The sequence below is a fragment of the Tiliqua scincoides genome, chromosome 2 (genome assembly GCF_035046505.1).
Source record: "Tiliqua scincoides isolate rTilSci1 chromosome 2, rTilSci1.hap2, whole genome shotgun sequence".
NCBI classification, from domain to species: domain Eukaryota; kingdom Metazoa; phylum Chordata; class Lepidosauria; order Squamata; family Scincidae; genus Tiliqua; species Tiliqua scincoides.
In genome coordinates this window covers 122,192,735-122,216,503 of record NC_089822.1, presented here as the reverse complement: position 1 = coordinate 122,216,503, position 23,769 = coordinate 122,192,735, and the positions used below count along the sequence as shown (strand labels likewise).

At 45.3% G+C, this 23,769-nt stretch overlaps 1 protein-coding gene and 1 pseudogene across 4 annotated transcripts in view; one reads left to right on the top strand and one right to left on the bottom strand.

Moving 5' to 3' along the window:
• Nucleotides 1-2,101: 2,101 nt before the first annotated feature.
• Nucleotides 2,102-23,769, bottom strand: part of HDAC7 (histone deacetylase 7) — a 207,080-nt gene continuing 185,412 nt past the window's right edge. For all 4 annotated transcript variants that reach the window (XM_066613846.1, XM_066613848.1, XM_066613845.1 and 1 more), the window contains 10 exons: nt 23,419-23,526; nt 20,769-20,824; nt 18,964-19,051; nt 18,658-18,777; nt 14,017-14,114; nt 10,122-10,240; nt 9,496-9,629; nt 7,768-7,852; nt 6,664-6,796; nt 2,102-3,983 (listed from right to left, as the gene is read on the bottom strand). In XM_066613846.1, the coding sequence (XP_066469943.1) occupies nt 3,941-3,983; nt 6,664-6,796; nt 7,768-7,852; nt 9,496-9,629; nt 10,122-10,240; nt 14,017-14,114; nt 18,658-18,777; nt 18,964-19,051; nt 20,769-20,824; nt 23,419-23,526 (984 nt within the window). In that variant the 3' untranslated portion in view covers nt 2,102-3,940. The remainder of the gene's footprint in view (nt 3,984-6,663; nt 6,797-7,767; nt 7,853-9,495; nt 9,630-10,121; nt 10,241-14,016; nt 14,115-18,657; nt 18,778-18,963; nt 19,052-20,768; nt 20,825-23,418; nt 23,527-23,769) is intronic.
• On the top strand, nt 5,898-6,015 carry LOC136642737 (5S ribosomal RNA; annotated as a pseudogene).

The following is a 23,769-nucleotide window of genomic DNA, read 5'->3' as shown; positions in this document are numbered from 1 at the left end:
CTCAACCCCAAGCACTGACAATTGATACACGATGGCAAATTTGCTACCCGTATGCTGCAAATATAATGACTATTGTACCAGCTTGCCTTCTGAAGTGTTAAGCACATGATCCCAAATCCTCCCCAAAGTTGGTAAGTACATGGAAAGTGCTGGAATATTCCTAGACCAACATTTCAGCCCACATGCGGCATTGCTTACTATGAGGCAAAACGTTTGAACATTTCCACTTTCAGACTCTTTTGGTAATGAGGACGTTTTGGGCTCCACGCGCATCAAAGTCCAGCTTTCTAACTAGGGTCAAGGTATCCTAACAATTCTGACAGCCCTGTGAGTCAGTCCCTTGTCTTTATATACACAGTAGGTCTGGAAGCAATTAGCAGCCTCCAAATTCCTTTTCATCTCACTTCCCGTGGTTGCGCTGGTCCCTTCCTCTGAAGGCTGCAGGCCAATCCCTTTTCCACTTAGCCGACAGCAGGATGCCTAATACGGTCTGGCAATTCCCCTGCCCAATTTCAGCACCTGAACCTTGTGACCTCTTCTGAAACAGCCCAATTCCAGACAGGTCATCAGTGAATCAGTGGGTAAGCATATTTGTACATGAGAGCGCCGTTTGACCTAGGAAAGTCCCAGGCTGGCCAAACGCTCCTGTTTGTTGAGCATCCAGGAAACCGTTCTGGTGTTTTTCAGAAATCTGGGAAGTTCAGCTCCTGGAAGGAGAAGGCCCTCCTTAATATGTCAGCTTGGACTATCAGCTGAGGGTGTGGAAGGGCTTTCTCTGTGGTTGCCCCATTATTCGGAAACTCCTTTCCTAGGGTGGTTTGCCAGAGCCTCCAGTTTACTAAATCTTCATAAAGAGATGCAACGCCTTCCCTACCATTTTACACACACAATAACCGACACAGTGTTGACTCTGCTGCTGGAAATGAAGAGCATCTAGGATCAGAGTGAAGATCCGCCATAGAATTCCAGAGACACCATTTCCCATCCTATTCTGCACCACCTTTTCCTGTCACCATTCACCATTCCGGTCACCTGTCACCATTGATTGTGGATACAAATTCAGAAGAGGAAGAGCCCAGGACCTGTCTACTTTCTGAGCAGAACTCCAGTTGTTATAACAACCGACCCTGGAATGAAGCGCACACTCCACACACCCCATCTCACTCTGCAGCACCTCTTCAAAGGCTAGCCACTGAGCACTGCCCTTTTGATGGTTGTTCAAGGCGGATTTTGTATGATGTGGTATGCGGTGCTTGATTTTTTAAAAGACAAATGTGTGTGATGTACTGCACGTTATTTGGAAGATATGGTCAGATGGACTGAGTGTTGCAATTTATGAGCTAAAGGGGAGGGGTTGCAACTTCTTCTGGGGAAGGTAGAATCAGACTGCTGTTTTCTCGTATTTTCTTAATCATCTCTCTCTCTTTTTTTTTTTTAATAAGGGGAAGAACAGAATTAAGCTGCTCAATTACTTACTTTTTTGTTTTTAAAAAGGTATTTTAAACTCAGTTGGCTTCTTTTATCTCCCAAAGCCTTTAACCAATTAGACCACAAGTCCCTTGAGGGCTCATGTGAAAAAACCAGTAAAACCCACTCACTCTGAGCCACGGGACAGAGCAGGATATAAAATCAGGGGTCTTTAAACTTTTAGGCCAGAGGGCCACATCAAATATGGTGTCAAGGGCCGGAAAAACTAAGTTTAAATATAAAATTTAAATAAATACATTAGAAAGCCTAAGGCCTTCAGATGGCCCAAAAAGTCACTCCTGGTTTTTCAGGAAAGCCAGGAAGTGATGTTTTTAGGCCTTTAGAAGGCATTCTGAGAGGAGGTGCATGGCCTCCCCGGCCCTAAGAACACCCTCCAAAGGCAACTGGAGCACAGCTCTGGTCACATTTGGTGGTGCAAGATGCTTGCAGGGGATCAGAGACTTGCTGTTGGCTGGAAAGAGGCTTGTCGCAGGCCGCATCTGGCCCTCGGGCTAGTGTTTGGAGACCCCTGATCTAAATCAATAAAATAATGGGATGTTTTCACTTCTAAGATATTCTGTGTGTTCTTATTGTAATTCCCTCCTATTTTTATAAGAATAAAAATAAAATAAAGTAAGGTATAACAGTGATTTATTTGATAGGAATGATATTTGCTTTTAGCTGTGGATTTTTCCATCATAATTTCTTGGAGTGTACTTAATTAGCTGCCTTGGTTCTGTGTAAATTTTATAAACATAGGTTGTTATTACAAGATGACTCAAGGCAGGCCCTGAATGAAACGACTCCATGCAAAGACAGGTCTTGGGATCTGTATTTTGTGGATGGTGTTTGAAGAATGACAGCAGAGCTCAAAATATGTGAATAGCTTTGCTCTTGGCTACAAAAAAGCAACATACTTGGGCTGCAGCAAAGGCTCAATTTACTGATTGGTTTAGATCCAGCGGTTTCTATACATGGTCTGTACACTGTAACATGTTTCCCCAGTGCTGCCTGGCCTCCAGACAGCGATGCAGCCCCCTCCTCTCTCCAAATCTGGCAGCAGGCAGTGAGATTTAGGACCCTTTCAAATGCAACAAACTTCCTATGTGGAAAGTGCTTCAATGTAGGAAAAAGCATTCAAACTGCGCATGGATCGTTGTTGTGGGTGGCTATCACTCATATGCTGGGAAGCTACAATTGCTCATGCCTTTCCTGTAGACATAGACTGAACGTACACACAGAAATATAGAAGCCTGTGCAAGAGTTGCACATGGGATCTACATGGAATCCGTATGCCTTCCCCCCCCTCAACACAAGTGCTTTTTACTATAGGAAATCTGTCATTCTGACAGCAGCCCCTCAAGTGGTGAAAATTAGCTGCCCCTCCATAAGGCCTTAAAAGGAGTGACAGGCAGTTATGCAAAAGACAGGAACTCTCCCATCAGGGCAAGTGGAGCATTTAAAGAGGCACCACTCGCACATTTTCCAACACACCATGAAGAATGGAAACTTTTTTAAAAATTTAAAAAAAGAAAAAGATTTGCAGGAATCCAAATTCTAAATTTTGCTTGGGGGCATAGGACAAACTGTCCTGCTTATTTTCTCTCCCCTCATCCCTCCCCCCAAGTTTGCTCTTTGGAATGCAGCTCCCTGCTTTCATGGATGAGGGCAAACCAGCCAGCAACAAGCACCGTGGAGTTGTATATTTACATAGCACCTCGATGCTGGAGGAATGGTCATGTCAAGAGCTTGAGTCTACAAGGAGTTGCAATTTGTTCCCATAAGTTCTAAGAAAAGTAGACAAAGTCCATGTCTGGAGGATCTGTATATAGTGCAAATTAGGGAGGTCCTGGACCACAAAAAGGTGGGTTTGGGACAGTGGTTAGTAGGAACTGGTCCGTCTCACTCCTCAAAGATGCTGACAATGGTTTTCCATCAAAGGTCTTCTTCTGAAAGTTCTTGCTTTGTAAAGTCCAGCTCCCATGATGTGGGGGCAATGATGGAATAAGATGACAAGCCTTGCTTAGGAAAAGAGAGAGAGAGAGAGTGAGAGAGAGAGAGATAGAGAAATAGGGACAATAATATTCTGGCTCCTCTCCAGCAGGATCTCTCCACGGGGTGTCTTTGGTTCTGGAGGGAAAAAGGCGCTGTCCCACCGTCAGAGCAAAACACTCCAGTTTTGCAGTCTGCATCCAGTTCCCTGTGTCCCACTGGGCACTTTTGTGACGCAAGTTTATTCTCAGAGTATACAGAGGTTGAGGGTTGCTCCTTGTACGTTGGAGTTCCACATGGGGCAGCCCCCCAGGGCAGCTACTAATCCTGGGTGATCTGCCACATTGCCCCTGCTACAGAGCTTCTGCCTAGTCTCATGGCTCAGGGTAACACAGACTGCACAGTAGGTGGGATCCAGAGCTGTGATGCGAGTAGCAAGCCACGAAGGAAGTGCCTTCCTGTTGGAAGATGAAGCAGGCCTTCACTGGTTCATTGGCTCTTCTTCCATTGGTTCATCCTGCCGCCTAAAGCAGAGGAAACCGAGAAAGGCCAGTTAAGGGAACACATTCATGCAATCATAGGGATGTTGAAGTCCCACAGGGAGAGGTGGGAGAAAATGGTGACAATGAAATAAAACACCCAACACCACATTCTGCACTTCTCATTTTTGTAACAAAAAACCCCCTGAAACCTGCAAAAAGATTAAAACCATTTTATATGGTTTTTGTTTATTATTTAATGGAGGGTGTGTGGATGGGTAATGACTGTGGCTGCATTTGCTGACATTATACCACTTACCTAGTACACTTTTAGAACGATTATAATTTATAATCAGAATGTAACTTTAGAATAAAAAACACCTAACACTGTTTTCTGCACTTCTACCTTTGGAAAACACCAAAATCCATGAAAAAATAAAACGGTTTTCTCACACCTCTACCCATAGGCTTAAAGGCATACCTGCACCTCAGACATTTAAGAGCAATTTCCTTCACCCAGGGAACTGTAGTTCTGTGGACGTGTGTGTGTGTGGGGCTACGTTAACTACAAAATTACAAATTCCAGGATTCTTTGAGGGGGAATAATGACAGTTAAGTTGGATCAGGGAAAATGTAGATATGCCCTGAGATGTCTGAAACTTTGTTATGAGGAGCCTTTTAAAGACAAGCTTAAAAGTGCTGTAGAGAACAGAGACTTGGCAACTGTTATACACACACATCTGGAACTTCAAGGCTTGACTACTGCAATGCACTCCAGGTGGGGCTGCTCTTTAAGACTGTTCAAAGGGTTTGGAATGCAGTAGCGGAGGCTGCTTTGTTCCTGGCTACAGTGGGTCGAAGGTGCACATACATTCTGCATTAAATAATTCTGACACTTGCTAACTGGGCAAAGAGGCACTTTTTCCAAGTGGTGCTCCTCTTATATTTAGAAGAGTATCCCCAGAACAGTGTCTTTTCTAGTGACCTTGCTGGTGTTTCTTCAGTATCTTAAGATTGTGAGCTCTTTGGGGACAAAGGACCATTTATTTTTGATTTTCCTCTGTAAACCACTTTGTGAACTTTTTGTTGTTGAAAGCAGTAAATAAATAAATAAATATTTTTAATAATAATAGTAATAATTTTGAAAAGGCTGCAGAAAATGTAAGTGATAAATTTGTTTCCGGCCCCAATAATGGATAGACAGATGCTAAGCATATGGTCTCATATAGCATACAAATCTATGGTAAGGCCACACCTGGAGTATTGTGTCCAGTTCTGGTCGCCGCATCTCAAAAAAGACATAGTGGAAATGGAAAAGGTGCAAAAGAGAGCGACTAAGATGATTACGGGGCTGGGGCACCTTCCTTATGAGGAAAGGCTACGGCGTTTGGGCCTCTTCAGCCTAGAAAAGAGACGCCTGAGGGGGGACATGATTGAGACATACAAAATTATGCAGGGGATGGACAGAGTGGATAGGGAGATGCTCTTTACACTCTCACATAATACCAGAACCAGGGGACATCCACTAAAATTGAGTGTTGGGCGGGTTAGGACAGACAAAAGAAAATATTTCTTTACTCAGCGCGTGGTCGGTCTGTGGAATTCCTTGCCACAGGATGTGGTGCTGGCGTCTAGCCTAGTCGCCTTTAAAAGGGGATTGGACGAGTTTCTGGAGGAAAAATCCATTATGGGGTACAAGCCATGATGTGTATGCGCAACCTCCTGATTTTAGGAATGGGTTAAGTCAGAATGCCAGATGTAGGGGAGAGCACCAGGATGAGGTCTCTTGTTATCTGGTGTGCTCCCTGGGGCATTTGGTGGGCCGCTGTGAGATACAGGAAGCTGGACTAGATGGGCCTATGGCCTGATCCAGTGGGGCTGTTCTTATGTTCTTATGTTCTTATGTCTCCTTGGTTTTTGAGGTTCTTTTCCTGTGGAGACAGGAGTGGAGGAGTATACATGAACAGACTGTTACCCTGCACATGCCTGATCTTGTCTGATCTCGGAAGCTAAGCAGGGTCAGGCCTGGTTAGTACTTGGATGGGAGACCACCTGGGAATACCAGGTGCTGTAGGCTTCTACCATAGTCTTTCGAGACTGAAGGTTGCCAACCAATTGGTTGCTAATTGGCCACACTTATATCCACCTCCCAAGAAACTCAGGCACAACAATCCTGAAGGGCAGACTTGCCCAGGGCCACCCACTGCACTTCATGTTAGAGTTCCAATTCCCAGGTCCAAAGCAAATGCTGTTTATCTATAGTCCTGCTCTAGATCTTTATTCAGTGATGGCTGCTCCTGGTTCTGAAGAGTCCCAAATGCAGGATAAGAATTTCACTTCTCAATGACTGGGAAGCCTTGATATCTTCCCAGCAGATGCACTGCTGCTCAATCGCTATTCAGGACTGAACGGCTGGAGGTTCCAAAGCATTTAATGGCAGCGGAGCTGCAATGGGAATTGCCATGGAAAAAGTGTCTTTGTTCTATTTGCATGGATTTCTTTGACCTAAAAGTTCCAACAGTCAAATGTCTCTTAGATTTAAAAAGAAAAAAGTTTGGCGTTTCCGTAGGCAGAACTGTTTGCTGAGGCATTCAGCCTATAGAAATAAACAACTCAAATAATTCGGTGTTTGCAGCATGCTTCCAATCCATCCACAATGGGCAGCTTGGACACAATTCTGCAATTTGATTGGTTTTGAAGGCTGGAGGACAAGAGGCACAATCACCTTTTGTCTGTCATCACAGAAAGTGAGGCCAATGCTGTCACAGTCTCCACCTCTTCTGTGTCGTGATGCTGTGCTTTCAGGAACGAATAGTCCAAGGTGGGAGCAAAGCGACGCACAGAGCTCCAGTACTGGCCTGGAAGAAAGAAGCAAGGTGAAAGCTGTCCTATCACGCCGGTCAGAAAGGGGAACTTGGCCTGAGAAGTGCTAAGGCTAGAATTTTACAGGTGTCAGGACCCGTTTTCCAACTCTATAACTTAGGGATGCTGCCAACTGAGTTGGGTAGCCATGCGTGATCACTATGTTCACAACGGGGCTATCCTGAGCATGCTTTTTGACTAACGTCTCGTTTCCCAGACAAGGGATATCCCCATCTGGTTATTCAGTTCATCTCAAGCCTGGTCTATGCAAAGAGCTGATCACAAGGCAAGAACCGTAGCTGGACTGTACCACTTCAGATTACAGATGAAACATTGAATGCTTGGTCATAGGTAGGTAGGTGCGGGAGATAATCCCTGCACATAGCCTACTAGCATATCAAGAAGAATTCAGCCAGTTGACATCTAGCAGTTTAAAAAGCAGAATATTCAAACATGCAATTTCCCCCTCTAATCTGAAGGTGTCATAAGCTTTTGCTTTATTAAAATCAAGGACAAGGCCCTGCTCACAGTCCACAAAAACATGGCAAATGGGATGGGAAGAGAAGCAGTAGAAAGAGGAGGATGAGGGGACTCAGTCCTGGAATGCCTGAGCTTCATAAAGACATGATTGAATCCAGAAACGGTTTTATTGTATGATCTGCCACTTGTGTAGACCACCGTCTCTTACCACTTTGGTCTGTTCCAAGTTTCCACTGTTATGGACACTCTTTCTCTCTTCAGTCCCTTTTACAACCTCCAAGGTCATACTGTGGGTTCTGACAATGTTCTGAAACCCTAGGGATGCTGCTGGCCCCATTACATTAAAGCTATGCATTTCTCCAACTCTAGAATGCCAAATGACTCTTGCAGTAAAAAGGTAAGAAATGGAACCTGCCCCCAGGAATCAGTCCCAATACAGCATGGTGGGACAAGGGTTGGATGGGCGAGTGGCCTCCTCTCCACTTACTCTGCACATGGATCACAGCCTCCAAGGAGCGCACTGCATTGACATTGGGCTTCTGCTGTAGGGTCTCCTCTGGGAAGGGTTCCAGCTGCAGAATAAAACAGGGATGGTTACTTGGAACTATTGTCTTCAGGGCATGCTCTGTGCAATCTGAAATTTAAGTGCGAGTACATGCAGGCCCTGATGATGAGACTGATCAATGTGTAAGACTGGATACGGATTTGCTCAAAGACACCAAAGGTGAATTGCGGGCAACCTTCCAAAGCAATCCATGCACAGTCATGTGCCCAAGTGAATGACCGGACATGCTCCTGCACGCTCACAAATGAAACTGCATGGTGGTCACAAAGGAAAATCCTCAATGCTAAAGTGGTAGCAGCCACAGCCTTGCAACTGGAATCACTGGATTCCTTGCTGTGGAATCACTGTACTGAGCAACTTCCACAGGAACTTATGGTGGGCAATTTTTACCCTTTCAAACCCTAAAGGTTAATATTTTCACAGGTACAAGTAAAGTGTCTCCCCAATTTTAAGCCATTTCTGCCCAAAGTTGCATATACACAAAAGGGATCAAATGTGTACACCTGTGGGCTGGGTAGAAGTGGGTTAATTCAAGAAAAAAAGTATGCCTTATTATCAGAAGTTTGGGAAACAGTGGGAAAGAGTGTCAGGTTTGAACTAAGGAGGTGTGGACTCTAATCCCTTTACAACCATGAAGTAGCCTCCGGGAAGTCACTCACTCACAACCAACCTCAAAGGGTTATTGTAAGAACAAAAAGGAAAGAAAAGCCCTATTCAGAGTGCTCCAAGCTCCATCGAGGAAAGGCAAGATAAAAATGGGATGGACAGATGTGATCCCTATAATGTTAGTCTGCTTTCAGTGGAGAGGTTTTGCATTCTACTGAGCATCTCTTGAGGCACTTCCCAGAACCTTTAGCAATGTGGATTGCAAGAGAAAAACAAGCATGCATTGCCTGCGGCATGGAGGGGGAACTATTTTCCCTCTACCACCATATCTCTAGAGGTTTGTTGTTTGTACAAACCCTAAATTCAGACATAAAACCCTGAGCGCAAAAGTAGGCTCTCAGCGCTCAATTGGGCTAAGCAAGCATTCTGCATAAACGCAGATACACTCTCCTCTACAGTATGCTCTGGCAAACATTCCTCTGTTTCCCTTGCGTCCGTTTTCTATTAGGAACCTCTTGGAACATGGATCTGACTTTCAAGTTTGTAAAGTGCTAAAGGCATAGATGGAATAATAATACAGATGCCCCCCATATCCGCTGGTCCTGTATCCATGGTTGACAAATCCCCACCCATCATGCACCATCTTTGTCTGATTGCAGCCCTCCTGTAGCTGCCTCTTCTATCTCTCTGCTGCTTGCAAATGCTAACAGGAAGCAGGAAGAGCTGAAGGGCTGAAAACAACACAGTACTAAGTGTTGCATTGTTTTCAGTCCTCCAAACTGCTTTCTGTAGTGCTTGCCCAGCACAGGGACAGAGGAGACAGCAACAGAAGGGCTACAATCAGACAACGGTAAGTCATTTGCATGATGGAAGGGAATATCCGTGAATTGCTTCTTGTAGGGTTTCTAGTATCTGCAGCAGCAGCAGGAATCTAACACCCACGGATAAGGGGGGGCACCTGTCCTAAAGCTGAGGGCCTGGCACTGAAAACAAGTTCTACGTGAAGTGAAAAACCCCAGAGTGGCAGGCACAGGTTCCCCATACCTCGTTACCCAGCAGGGCAGACACACAAGCTTCTGAAGCATCACAGATGGCCGTCAGGTCGTGGCCCCCCTCCAGAGCAAGAACAACGGCCCCTCCAGCCAAACTCATCAGCTGCCTAGTCATGTAGCCGAAGCCTATAGGAAGAAACCAAGGAAAACAAAAGTGTTAGCTATAGAGGCCCAACACTGTTGGGGACGGCAGAGCATCAACCTATCCAGACAGGATGGTTTCCCTCTTCCCCCCCTACCACTCCCTGTTGAACAGATCTAACTACAGTCGTCTGTCTGTCTCCCCAAGACTTCTCTCCCCACAAATATGGCCGATTCACATGACTACGGGCATATTTTCAACGGATGGTGACTTACAGGAAATGTGCTTCAGTATTCCACAAATCATCTCATCAAAGTCTTTATAGAGGGATACTATACAGACTCACCCTAATCTTCCACTCCCCCAATTCATGGCCCAAGTCAGCCTGGAATACATGGTTTCATTTCCAGGCCATCATCCGCAACAGTAGTGTTCATAGAATCTGCATATTCCACACTGCTCTTGCCTCTCAGGTGTCGCTGGCTTTTCTGGCTAATGAGCTCCCCACAAACTCCCTGTCACTGAAGATGCCTTACATTTGGCAGAGACTTTGTAGCCTCCCAAAGGGGGAGGGTGGCCATCGGCTGCATCAAAGCCCGCAGACACCAGCACAACGTCCGGCGAGAATTCGTGAGCAATTGGCATCACGACTGTCCTGCAAAAGGGAGAAACCAGAACTGAGCCAACTTGGGTAGCAATTTTGGTATAGTGCTAGTACACTGAAAGCTCCTGGTATTGACGCCTGGCACAAAGCAGCATATTTACAAAGCCGTAAGAGCTGAAAACCTGCTTTTTACAAAAACCAGGCCAAAAACACAACCAAATAAAACAGACTTTCAAGAAGTTAAATTTCACTCCCATTACTGTATCTTGTGCTGAATTCCTATGGTATCATCACATACAGTAAATGCAACCACTGTTCTGCTCCTCCTTTTTCAGATCCTTCGGCATGTTTGAAACAGCCCAGTGAAGCCTCCATCTCCTCTCCTTGCCTCTCAGCTGAACTCAAACAGTTCCTGAGCTTTTTGTCATCTGACCTGCTTTTGAGAGCCATTTCCAGACTCTGTAGGCCTCCGTCTGGATGAAAGCAACCCATAACCTCCATTTCTATGGGGAAGCTATTCCCCAGCACTCCCCGGGGATACAAAGGGAGCAAATGGTCTTGGACCCATGCCCAGCAACGCCAAGGGTAAACTGGCAGAGACTCAAGTTCCTTCTGAGATGCCCTGCTGTGCAAGTCTTTCCCAGCTCTCCTGCAGAGAACCCAACAGGCCCCCCAGACATGCCCACTGGGATGAAAATCCCAGCCTTCTCCAAAGACCCATCCATCAGCTGGGTCATGCTTGGCAAGCAACTCAAAGAGGCACGATATCCGTAGGGCCTGGGAGCTACATTTCTGTGTGCAGTGGGGGGAAGCTATTTATAGAGCCCTTTCAAGTGCAATCAAAGCACATGTGCTGGGCAGCTGTGGGAGGGTGGCCTTTTGCCAAAGCCTAGCCTTGGCATGTCTTGGGTTTGCGATTCCAAGCTGGGGTTGCGCCAAGCGCTGTCAACCTTGCTTATGGGGCCTGAGCCGGGGGGGGGGGGGAGAGGAGAGCTGGCTCTGGCCACATGGCAGAATTAAATTCTTAGAAGCCCTTCACGCAGTCAATCTGCAGCATGAGAACCAATGGCATGCAGCTTCTTCCCATTCTGTGACTGGATCCTGCAGTACAAGTTCATGCAGATCTGCACCAGCAATTTTGGTAGCATAGGTCCGAGTAATCTCCCTAGGATTGTGGAAGCATATCGTCGGGTAAGCGAATGGTTGTCCCCAGAGGAGACCTCCTGGACTGCCCCCCCCCACCATAGGATGCAACTATAGCCATTTTGGCATTGCTGCATGGGGGGAGGGGAAATAATAAGATTGGGCTCTAAGCCACAAATTAAAGAGGTCCTTGCTTGAGCCTGCTTCTGCCATAGACTCAGTAAGTGGCCATAAGCAAGACACTCTCAGTTTCAGCCAACTCCCACAATCTGCAGCATGTGGCTAATAAATACTGATCTACCTTGCAGGATTGTTGTAAGAAATATGAAGAAAACAACGTGCATGATCTGAACACCCTACAAAAGCTACAGAAATGCTAAGCATGAGGATGATGGGAAGTCCCAGGCCCTCTTGGAAACTGGGGCAGTGCTGGCACAAGGAGAACCTTGTGTGCAGCACAGGCTTTTCCCACGTGACCAGTGTTCCCTCTAAGCTGTGTGGCCACAGGGTCACACAGCTCCACCCCAAGCTCAGTGCAGCATGGAGCTGGGCAACCAGCTGGAGCGTGGTGTCTTCACCAAACATCTGGAGACAGCATTGCAACTTTGTTGCAATATTGCACTGGAAGAGAAGGGGTCCCTTTACAGGGAATTCAGCACACGACCTGTGGCTTCTGTCATTACCTGCACAATGTGGGAGGGAGTTATGCTGCAGTAGCTCCCATGACATAAAGAAGAGATTGGACAGAACTAGATAGAACAAAGTCTGTCCAGCTAACAAAAGTTGGACAGAACCTTGACTTGAGGTTCTGCACTTTTCCAGATGTATCACTAAGATCACCAGGGGTGGCCAGAGCTGCCAGCAGAGGTGTGTGTGCAACTTTTCACAATTCAGGGAAGAGAAATTTACAACCCAATTCTACATTTAGCCATATTTACCTGGAACTCTGAAAGGGAGACTCACTTCCAACTATACATGCTCCATCTTACAGCTTTAGGTACCACTGCTGACTCAAAGTCTTTCCCGCCCTCAATCCCACACCATGAAAAGCCAAGAACACTAAAAATGCTTTCACAGTACCTGTAGGAATATTGTCTAACTACACATATTACAAAGTTTCATGTTATAGGGTTAAAATGCAGATTTAAGTTTTTAATGCAGAAACTAAGGCTTCTGTGGCTGGAGTTGTCACCTAATGAGAAATTCATTTTCAGGGTTTCAAGGCCATGCTCATCAAGTCTAGACAGTAACCTGATGTTTCGCCCTAAACTCTGCTGAACATTCTCAATGGATTAAAAAAAACAAAACAACAACTAAGCTGATACTTGGAAATCCTGAAAGCCATTAGGAGCAAGAATATCACAGTCTAATGCATGAAACAAAAAACTAAGGCAAATATCCCTGCCAAAAGTTCAAAAGAACCCTAAGCATAGATCAATTGCAACCTGCCTTCAGCAGAGCCTACTCCCATCTAAAGTTTCTGTTTATATTAACTCCCAATTAAGTTTTTGTTCTACTCAAGCTCGCAGTTCTGAGCTAAGCATCTCTTATGTAGCTTAGACTACTGTGGGCAGAAGGGGCTGGGGCACCTTCCTTATGAGGAAAGGCTACGGCGTTTGGGCCTCTTCAGCCTAGAAAAGAGATGCTTGAGGGGGGACATGATTGAGACATACAAAATTATGCAGGGGATGGACAGAGTGGATAGGGAGATGCTCTTTACACTCTCACATAATACCTGAACCAGGGGACATCCACTAAAATTGAGTGTTGGGCGGGTTAGGGCAGACAAAAGAAAATATTTCTTTACTCAGCGTGTGGTCGGTCTGTGGAACTCCTTGTCACAGGATGTGGTGATGGCGTCTAGCCTAGACACCTTTAAAAGGGGATTGGACAAGTTTCTGGAGGAAAAATCCATTATGGGGTACAAGCCATGATGTGTATGCGCAACCTCCTGATTTTAGAAATGGGTTATGTCAGAATGCCAGATGCAAGGGAGGGCACCAGGATGACTCTTGTTATCTGGTGTGCTCCCTGGGGCATTTGGTGGGCCGCTGTGAGATACAGGAAGCTGGACTAGATGGGCCTATGGCCTGATCCAGTGGGGCTGTTCTTATGTTCTTATGTCTACAGTTCTAGCCTTGAACACAGATTGCAGGAACTGATCTGAATACTGTATTCTAACATGGCTTGGTAAGTCATGATCTACTCTCCTGTGGGCAGTCAAGAACAAGCACAGGAGCAGAAATCTTGCAAGACTCAGCTCAGGTCCTGAAAGGCTTATTTAAATCTGACTTGCAGAGGACTGTACTCCCTTGGGTACATGCTCATTCTTTCTCTGCCCCCTGCTGTAAACTGCTTAGGGCCAAGATCTTTCTTTTGGTCACACTGTTCTGGAAGTCCGCATGGGCTGGCTGGCTGGCTGGCAGGCAGCATGTCCAGCCAGCAGAGATTCTTTACAGCTCCTGGTACCATCCCATGGAGATGAAGACATACAGATGTATCTAGATTAACTGCATGTTCCACTGAAAGTTTAATTACCAGCAGCGTAAATAGAAAGAGAAATTTCTGAAATACCACAAATTTGATCCCCAGGTTCTTGCCAAGGGTTATTAGAAAACAGACACTATTATCTGCTGGCACTAGAAAACAGACACTGTAGGCAAGGCTGAAGAGGCAAGGCATACCGGAATGCAGTCAAGTACTCCGGGTCCCCCATGGGCGGATCGAGGCCACCTGTCCAAGCAATGTTGACAGTGAAGCCCTCACCAGCACCAGACCCCACCTGAAAGAGAAACAACAGGGACTCCTTAGGCAGTGTTTTCCCCCCTTCTGTTTTCCCAGTCCTATACAGGCACATGAAAGCAGTTTTCACCCAAAACATCACAGGAAATGTCAGTCTTTGAGCCACACCTACTGCATTAAGCAGCTGTAATGTGAGGAGCATTCATGACTGAATACCAAGGCTAGAGCAACTGAAGTGCTTTCATGGTAGCCATGCTGAATTTCCTGATGGACAAGATAAAAATGCTCTCTGGGGACTGAGAAAATCCGATACACTGTCAAGAGTGGATATATGGACTGCTTACAATAACAGGAAAATAGTAGTACCAACAATTGCTGCTCTTAAACCCATTTTTCTGTCCTTTGCTGCTGTACTATCACATCACAGTGGCTTGGGTAGTGGATAGCCAAATGTTAATATTTTCGCATTCTTCGAAATGCAACAATTCCAGAAATGTCCTAGGGTGGGAGAAACCAGGAAGACAGCCCAGACACTGTTTTTCACTGTGACAAGAACGGGGATCAGGAACAGATCACATGTGTCTTTAAAGATCCCACAACTGTTCAGAGGGATATTAAACACACACAGAGACCATATGTGTCAACCAGACTGTTGGAATTAAACTGCCACGTTTCGAGAGGGTGTCATCCTTCTTCAGAGAGAGCCCTGCTCCCAACTTTCCTTCTCATACCAGAACCCAGGATGGGCTGTGCAGATAAGAGCCTGCTTGATTCTCAAGAGCTGGGGGTCCTCAAGGGCAGGGAATAAGTTTGGACCCCAACCCACTGATGCCTTTGAGTGACCCCTTTACTTTCTCCCAGTGGCTGTCTATGGGGAAAACTAAAGCACTGCAGATGGGGACACTACTGAGGTAAAGCAAATGACTTCCACCCTTCTTCTAGGTGGCCTGGGCCTTGACAACAGGTATCCCACAGTGTGCTGTACCCTTCCTTCCCCTGAGTTCTCGCAATATACAAGCTTTCCCTCCCTCCCATGCACACAGCAGCACATTTTTTTTAGCTCAACTTAAAAATGGCTATTTCCTGCCTAGCGTGGTGCATGGAGCCATATTTGTAGGTTCAATTCAAACTAGAGACAAAATGTTCTAAAAGTCATGAGTGAAAACAGCCTTGAAAACAAGTGGAATATTCATGTATTTTTAATATACCTTTCTAAATAGGGACACAATGTTAAGAAAGAAGCAAACATCCTTGGAATGGCAAACAATTACAGGGTATCCAAGAGCCTACTGCAGCAATATTTCAAAAAGCTTGGGGAAACAAAAAGGTCGTGATAAAACTTCGAAAGTCAATTCTTTAAAAAAAATATTATTTTATTTATTTATTATAGATACAGGTGAGGAAAATGGGTTAGCCTTGAGGCTGGGACTACACAAGTTGCACGTGGGGGTATTGGCCACGGATTACAAGCTAATTCATAGAGTGACATGGTGGGCCTCCGGGGGGTGGGGTGGGTGGGCGATGCTGGTGCCTTAGCATCATAAGAGCTAATGTTCTCCAAATGGTGGAACCTGGAGATAGGCCTCCCAAAAGATCTGAGGGACTGGCAAAAGGTTGTATGGGACACAGCTTGCCTTATAACACTTGCCAGGAGCCTTTCTGTAATCATCCAAATTAATGTACAAGAGTGTTTCAGAAAGCAACAGCAAATTTTGGCATACAATGTGGGTAACTTACTTTCTGAAGACACAACTACATGATGTGATATGCTACAAATAATTACAGTGGGTTTGCTATTTCGTACACTCTGCTTGACAATATATTCTGTGTTTCTTTCTACAGGGGTAACAGTGACTCCTTTTTCTTAACCTTGCAAAGAGGACCCAACAGGACTCAACACCAATTGGTGCTGCCAATACCATAGAAGGTTCTAGAGATCCAGAGGTGCACACAAGCCTAAAAGCACACTCGCCATACCCAGCATTTAAGCCATTTCTGGCCAATGTTGCGTATATGCAACAGGGACCAAATGTGTACACCTGTGGGCTGGGCAGAAATGGATTAATTGTTTAATGCAGGGCAAACACAACCTTTGGCAAAACCAAAGTGTGGCCTACATTAATTAATAATAAACCATACCTTTGATTCATTGGCTCATTTGATTCATTGGCTCGTAACTTGGCTCATTTGTTTGACTTAAACATTTTTAACCTGTGTCATTTGTTTGCATATTGATTGTTAGAAATGAGAAATTCAAAAGGTTTTTTTTTAATACAGGTGTGCGATGGGGATACAATCTCTGATCCCTGCTGTTATGCGATCTGATCATTAAGTGAACATTCAGTTCAATCTATTGCCTTTGTTGTGTAAACAGACACTCCCTGCCAGACAGGCTGCACAGGCTACTGGAGATAGATTGCCTCATCTTTGCATTAAGAGCCTCTCTGTTGCGCAAACAGACACTGTGCTGCAGGCTATGGGAGACATAAGTGCCTCATTAAGAGCATCTTTATAGTGCTTTGACCACCAATATATATGTGGTCCCTTCTTAAGTGGTGCGTGCCTGTACATATTTTTTTTTAAGAAAGCAAAGCAGTCCTTGTAGTTTTGGGAATTTGTGCACTTCTGATCTATTATTATTTATGCATCTCCCATGTGCTGATCATTTTACAACTAATTGTAAGTAAAAAAAAGAAAAAACACAAGGGAGACAACAAAGGAAGGGGAGAAAGTGGAAGCTTTCAGATCCATGTATTTAGACTTTATGACATAAAATCTAGGCAAAGTCTTGCCTTTGGAATGGAGACCCCCCCCCCTACCATTATCTTTTGGGTATACCCTGGGACCCTGCCAGTTTCACATATGAAAGCAGCTAGCAGGCCCGGATGATAAGGGAAAGGAGTGGAATTTTACATATTTCTAATATTGCTAGAAAAATAATAAGATTCAGGTGAGTGGGAGAAGATGATCTTTTAAGTGTTGCCCTTTTGCAGATCATGTCACGTATACAGGGTGAGCGAAAGAGATTTATGCCAGAGGCTCTGAAAAATTTGCGCCGACCCTTCATTTTGGCAGAGTTGCAACATCAAAATAGACAGTGAAGCAGATGAAGGGTGGGGGAAAACAGCTCATAAAGAGAGGTGGGGGAGCCTCCAGTGATATGCCACAGTCTCACAAGGATCCGTGCAGCATCATAAACAACCCCTCAGCCCCTTTGATATCTCCTGCTTGGAGTGGAAGATGAAAACCAGATGGGAGCCAATTCCAGCTCTGGCCACTCTCAGCGCTAAGCCTCTTTGAAAGCAGGTTGTAAAACATGATGGATTTGAAACGACAAAGAGTTTGGCCTCGTCTCCCCACCCTCCCAACTAGGAGCCCTCCCCATCTCCTTTTAGAGCTGGGAGTTCTCCAGTTTTGGTACAATGAGTCTCCCCTGAGAGCACTAACAAGCAACTCAAAGGAGGCATTTTTGCTTCTAATGTGCATTAAAAAAAATCCCAAAACAAGACTTGTGAATATAGTTGATGGAGTACATACAAACTGGAAACAGTCATTTCTTTGAATTTGGATGCTAGCTACAAACACGTGAAGATATTAAGCTGTGTTACATTGAGTCAGATCACAATGATCCATCTGGGTCAGCAAGTCTAGCCATGTAACCCTCTCCAGGGTTTCAGGCAACTGCCTTTTCCCATTTCTTCCTGGAGATGCCTGGGATTGAACCAAGGACTTTCTTCAAGCAACACAGATGCTCTACCACAGTCCCCTCCCTAACATAAGAACTACCAATAACGCGTTGCCCTTAAAATGGGAGGGGTCAGTTTTCAGATTAGAATTGAAGCCTGCCAGAAGTGCTGTGGGAGAAGAAGCCTCCCACGGCTAAGGGCTGGAAAGCTGATGGGAAAAGGAAACCTTAACAAGTAGAGGACCTAAAGATCAGAGGCAACCTGGTTAAAGATAAGGGGGCAGTAGGTAAAAAAAAAAAAAAAAAAAGGCAAGGTGAGGGCAGGTGGAATAGGAAGAGGCTTCCAGACTGTGTTTTAGGAAGCCTAAGGAGTATGGGGACACTAAGTCCAGGTTCCACTGCCCTTAAGCACTGTGTAGAAGGACTACACAGAAGTTCCAGTACTGCAGCATTGTGCCCTACCAATTCTTATGAGGCAGTGAGGACCAACAGAGGGGAGTGTTCTGACTTGGGCAGATTAATTTGAGCTAAATAAGCCACTTCTTTGGCTTCCCCTTTCATCTGAATTATCCAATGGATGCATGCCTTCCTTCTCCTGTAAACAGAGGCAGTTGTTCATGATTTGCACCATCAGTCCCTTTTGTGGCCATAAGAACACAAACCACTGGCAGAGCCAGTAGCCAGCCTGAGGCCTACTGACACAGCGACTCAAGTGTGTGTATGCATGGCTAAACTGGGGTTTAAACCCAGGTCTCCTCAGGCAAGCTTGTACTCCATTGTGGCTGCAAAGTGATGCTACTTGCATCCTTTTCCAGGTGGATGCACCTTCTGTCTCTTGCCCGTTCTTCCTGCAACCTCCTCTAGGGGAAACCAGAGACTCATTGAACGAAAGCTTTACCTCACTGGCCGCTCCGCTTCCAGGGAAGAAGTTGCCATCGTCATGGCGATGCAAGGAAACATAGAGAACATTCGGATCCCTGTAGAACACCTGCTGTGTTCCATTGCCATGGTGAACGTCCTGAGAACAGAGGACAACGGTAAGGCTGAGGAAATGATTGAGGCCTATTAGAAGGTGTGAAGACCTTGGCCACCCAGATTTGTCTGGTCCCCTCAACCTCAATATGCATACTCTACACCTCTGTAAGGATACCACCTTCAAGGATGGGAAGCCACCTTCAAGAATCAGGTGGGGGAAAGGACTCACCCAGTCTACAATGAGAATTTTGTTGATTTTTCCTTTCTGCTGGAGCTGCCTGGCTGCAATTGCCACTGAGTTGAAGAAACAGAAGCCCCTACCAAGGAGGGAAGAAAGGAAGTTGGTCAGTATCTAGAACCGGATGCACTCAGAGGTACCTCAACCATTCCCCCACCCCCAAACACATTCACACAGGACATTAAAGTCCTCCACAGTAGCACAGAAAGCTGCCTTTGCTCTAGTCAGGTCATTAATCAACCTTCCCTACATTGGCTGGCTGCAGCCCCCTCAGGGTTTGGGCAGGGATCTTTCCTAGTCCTACCTGAAGGTATTGATGCTTTGAATCAGGGTCCCGCAACATGCAAAACACATGCTCTACTACTAAGCTGCCCTTGTGTACCACTGCATCCGCAAGATCACCGTCTTCCTTCCCTTGCGCAAAGACATAATATGTACACAAGGGAGCCATTCCTCAAGTCCTATACAAACATATAGGACTAGATCTCAGGTAGTAAAATGCATGGATTGCATTTCGGCTGTTCTATTGCTATACCTCACTTGGACTCAGCAGAGGTATGCATAGATGCAATGAGAGAACTGCTACTACCGGTAACACAGGCCAACACACATTTTGCATCCTTAAACGTTAGCATCCCAAATATACCCAGGAATTGGTGTGATTCCAAAAATGGCATCCGTTTTGCCCTATCACGTCTAGTTTTGGAGACACGGCATAGCTTCTTTAGTGAATGGTTCAAGCAGCTTCCTCATAAGGAAGCCTACACCATGGCTGCTTGAACCATTCACAAATGAGGCTATACTATAACTTCAAAACTAGATGCAAAACGGATGCCATTTTTGGAATCGGCACCCCAAATTCATATCAAACCATCATAAAGTTTGGGAAAAACTTTTCTGACCCTCAATTTTGTAGGCCTGTGTAACTTGCCAAGCTCAAAATTCTGTGATCACTTTGCATTTGGGGAAGTTCTGGTGGGGCCTTAGAAAAGCATCTGTTCATACTGTACATCACCTCCTCACTGCAGCCAACAAAGGGTGAGTTACAAGTGTGAATGAGCAATCCATGACTAATCAGATCCTTCACATCATCTCAGAGGCAATGCTTTTTCATGTGTTTCAATTCACACATTAAGCCGAGATCAAACACATGTTGAATAATGATCTGAAGCGCATGCAGACCAGAACCAATGCTAAATCCTTTGCTGCATAATATTTCCAAAGTCTTTTTATTTTGTACCATTTTGATAGATGTACTGCCTACTAAGAATTTTATCACATCCTGACAGCTTGGTACAAGGTGGAAAGGAGAGGGACATACTGCCCTGTTGTCATCCTGTCTAGCAGTTGTTCCACATGGCTTTCTTGAGGGCAGCGGCTCTCACAGTAATTGAGACCCAGTTATTGTCCAAAAAGCTGCTGGCCAGGGTAAGGACAGAGCAGTGGACGCAAAGACAGCAGCCACTTCTCATCCTCCACCTTAGCCAAGGAGCAAGTGAAGCAGTTCATCACTGTCCCTGCAAGCCTTTCCTTCCCTCTCTATTTGAGCTGATTGTTCCCCCCCCCCCCAAATGGTTTTGGAGTCTTGCAGTAGAGGAGAACTTGGCAACACATGGTGTGAATTTAAGATATACAATGCTCAAGCTGTACACTTTATAGATCCAGATCAGCATCTCAAGCTGTTCCTGCAACGGGACAGGGAAACAGACTAGAAGCATGAATGCGATGAGCTTCCAGGGGCACATCACCATCAGAGAGTTGCACTGTGACCCAGGAAGGAGAGGGGTTGCCCTTACATGGCTGTTGAGGGATCCGCGTGGTGTCCTGGTGGCCGTACGACAGCAAAGCCATTCTGCAAGGTGAAAGAGATACCCACTGGGTGAACAGTGTAATGGACAGCATGGCAACATTACTGATAACAAACTAAAGGCTTCATAGCTATTTAAAAAGCTCTAAAGACAGAATGATACACATATTTGACAGTGGATTAGTCAACAACATGCATTAATGGTTTTTGAGCTCAACATATGATAGTTAAGCTGAGGAACTGGATTCTCCCATATACCATTTTTTAAAATCCCCCCATCATACTTTGTCCTTTGTTAAGTAACATAAAAGCTGCTTCTGCTCTGCTTACTTCTCTTACAATATAAGGCAGCTCACAAGATCAATTTAAAGAAAAACCCAGAGGAAAACCAGTCAAATCTTGCTGTCCCCGCTACTAAACTATATAGCTACAGAACAAATAGCAAAGTCACATAAAAACAATCTGATACTAAGAGATGCACAGCCCCAGTGAGGATCAGAAGTAGCTTCTGAGCTGAAACAGCACAGACTTTTTCAGTAGTGCCAAAATGCCTCCCCTTCCACAAATGTTTTTGGGATTGCTCTGAAAGAGGGTGGATTGTTTGTTCTGCAAAGTAAGGGCAATCAATCTGCATGTACTGTATTACTCTCACTCTCAGCTGGCTGAATTTCTTCTCAGTGATGTCGTCACCCGATCTGGCTACACAGCACTTTGACACCATTGCCACCATTACTACATGTCTACTACATGTTCTCTGATTGGTTGGTATCCCTCCATGGAGGAGAGAAGGAAAATGAACAGTTGTAAACAGATCTGGAATATGTGGCCATTAAGAGGTTGCTTTTTTGGGGCGGGGGGAGGTTAAGGACACATCCAGCTGAGCGATTTATACAACCTGAAAATCAAAACAGGTGAATATTTGTGCAGTCCTAGTTAAACTCACGCCACAATTCAGCTGCCAAAGGTATGGAAATACATGGGCTTTCCTGACAAAGAGGAATCTCTTCTGCAGCTGATGCTAAAACCTTACAATCCCAACTGAAAAAGCCCTGCCCCTTGCAACTGGGGGTCTGACTTCTCTAGAGGACACAATTTGCATGGGAACCTCCTAGAACTACTTAACAGGCCAGGCTGTTTCACTGCAAATCTACTAAAACATTCCTCCTTGTCTTCAGACCTGAACATGCTGTTTTCAAAACAAATCTAAACTCAGCTCTAGGGAATTCTAACCATGCTCGTCAGGATCAGTGATGTGAATCATATCTTTTTCTATACAGCTGCTCAGTTTTGCATGTGTCATTCAAAATTCAGGTATATTAAATAATTTGAAAACACGTGACTAGGAGAAAATATAGGGAAAAGAAAGACACATAATAGTGCTCAAATTATGAGAAGGAGGGGAGTTATACCCTTAAGAAAAGCCACAAGTTCCATCCTGACTCCCATCAATTTTAGCTAAGCTCTGCCCTCTTGTAGCCTAAAAACAGTAGCGCAGGTGGCTGTCACAAAAACTAAGGATGCTGAACCCCATCTGGCCCCCTGTCCTTTCAGCAGTGGCATGACACACTACCACTGTCACAATATGGACTGGAAGCATGCAAGACAGATACAGTCAGTCTATATATCTGCGAGAATTATCTCCTGCCCACTCTGACAAGTTTCACAGGCATAATGTGCAATCTGTGTCACATTCCACTCTCCGCACTTGCTCTTCATGCACATCTCTATGCAATCACACATGGCCCGAACAGGCACACTCCCATGCATGTGACTTCATGCAACCCATGAAGAGCCACCTCTGACATTTTTCATTTTTCCCTCTGTCACCAGTAAGCAGACAGATCTGTTTTCCACTACATATACCTGAAGGGGACAACCTTACAATGAACCTCCAATATCTACAAAGCAAACAGTGTTGATATAAGGGTATGAATTGCAAAAAGAGGCTCTAGACTACAAGGTAAAGCAATAGATAGCAATGGATGTCCACAGGCTGTTTACTATAACCTTACACAGAAACTCCCTTAACATTTCCATGAGGGCTAGAAACTTTTTTTTGCTAAATGGAACGGTTAAGCTGAATTAAACTATGTGTTACAAAACGGCCAGTGTGAGGGGGCAGGCGCTTCATAGGAGAACTGGTGAATGGGAGCAGGCTCATAACCCTCTTCCCCATCTGCTGACTTTCCCTAAGAAATATACAGCCTTATTAAAAAAAAAAATTGTTATCCCCAACTAGGATCCTGAACTAGAAGTAAACCTGGCTAGGAGAAAAATTAGCAAGTTTGCGGGGGGGGGGGGGCATTTGCAGGGAGGAATTCATAGATATATGTGTGGGATAAAGTTAAGCACCCTCCTCCCATCACCACTGCTTGCTCATGCCCCCTATTTATTTTATTTACAAATTTATATCCCATTTTATCTCCCTCCCAGGCATTCAAAGCAGGCATTCAAACACCCCCAATATTTTCATTATCTCAGCAAACACATCCTTGGGAACATGGTGTTTGCCACGATCATGCGTTTTTTGTCCCAAGGTTCTCAGAAATCCAAGTTTTGCAACAGGTACTGCATATTACTTGCTTGCCCCCCACCCCTGAAATGATGGAACAACCCTGCCTTACACTATCACCTCTTACCTTGAGTTGCCTACTGGCCACTTTGAAAGCCAGTTCAGTGACACTGCCAGCGGCCCAACGTGCAGCATTGCTGGAATGCAGCTCGTTCCATATGGTGTCACTGTCAACCTGGACACAGGAGACGACAAGCCAAGGTTAACCAGCACTGCATTTCAAAGGGGCTCCTACTGCCAACTTTATATGCACAGTAACCAATATCCCAAAACACGGCAGCGTGTGTTTGCACGCACACACAAGCAAAGGAAGGGCTTAGAAGGCTACAGTGCCAGTGGAAAGGGCAATGGACAGAGCATGAGTCTTGGACCTGAATTCAACCCAGAACACAGTGTGGGGTTCATGGGAAGGCTTTGG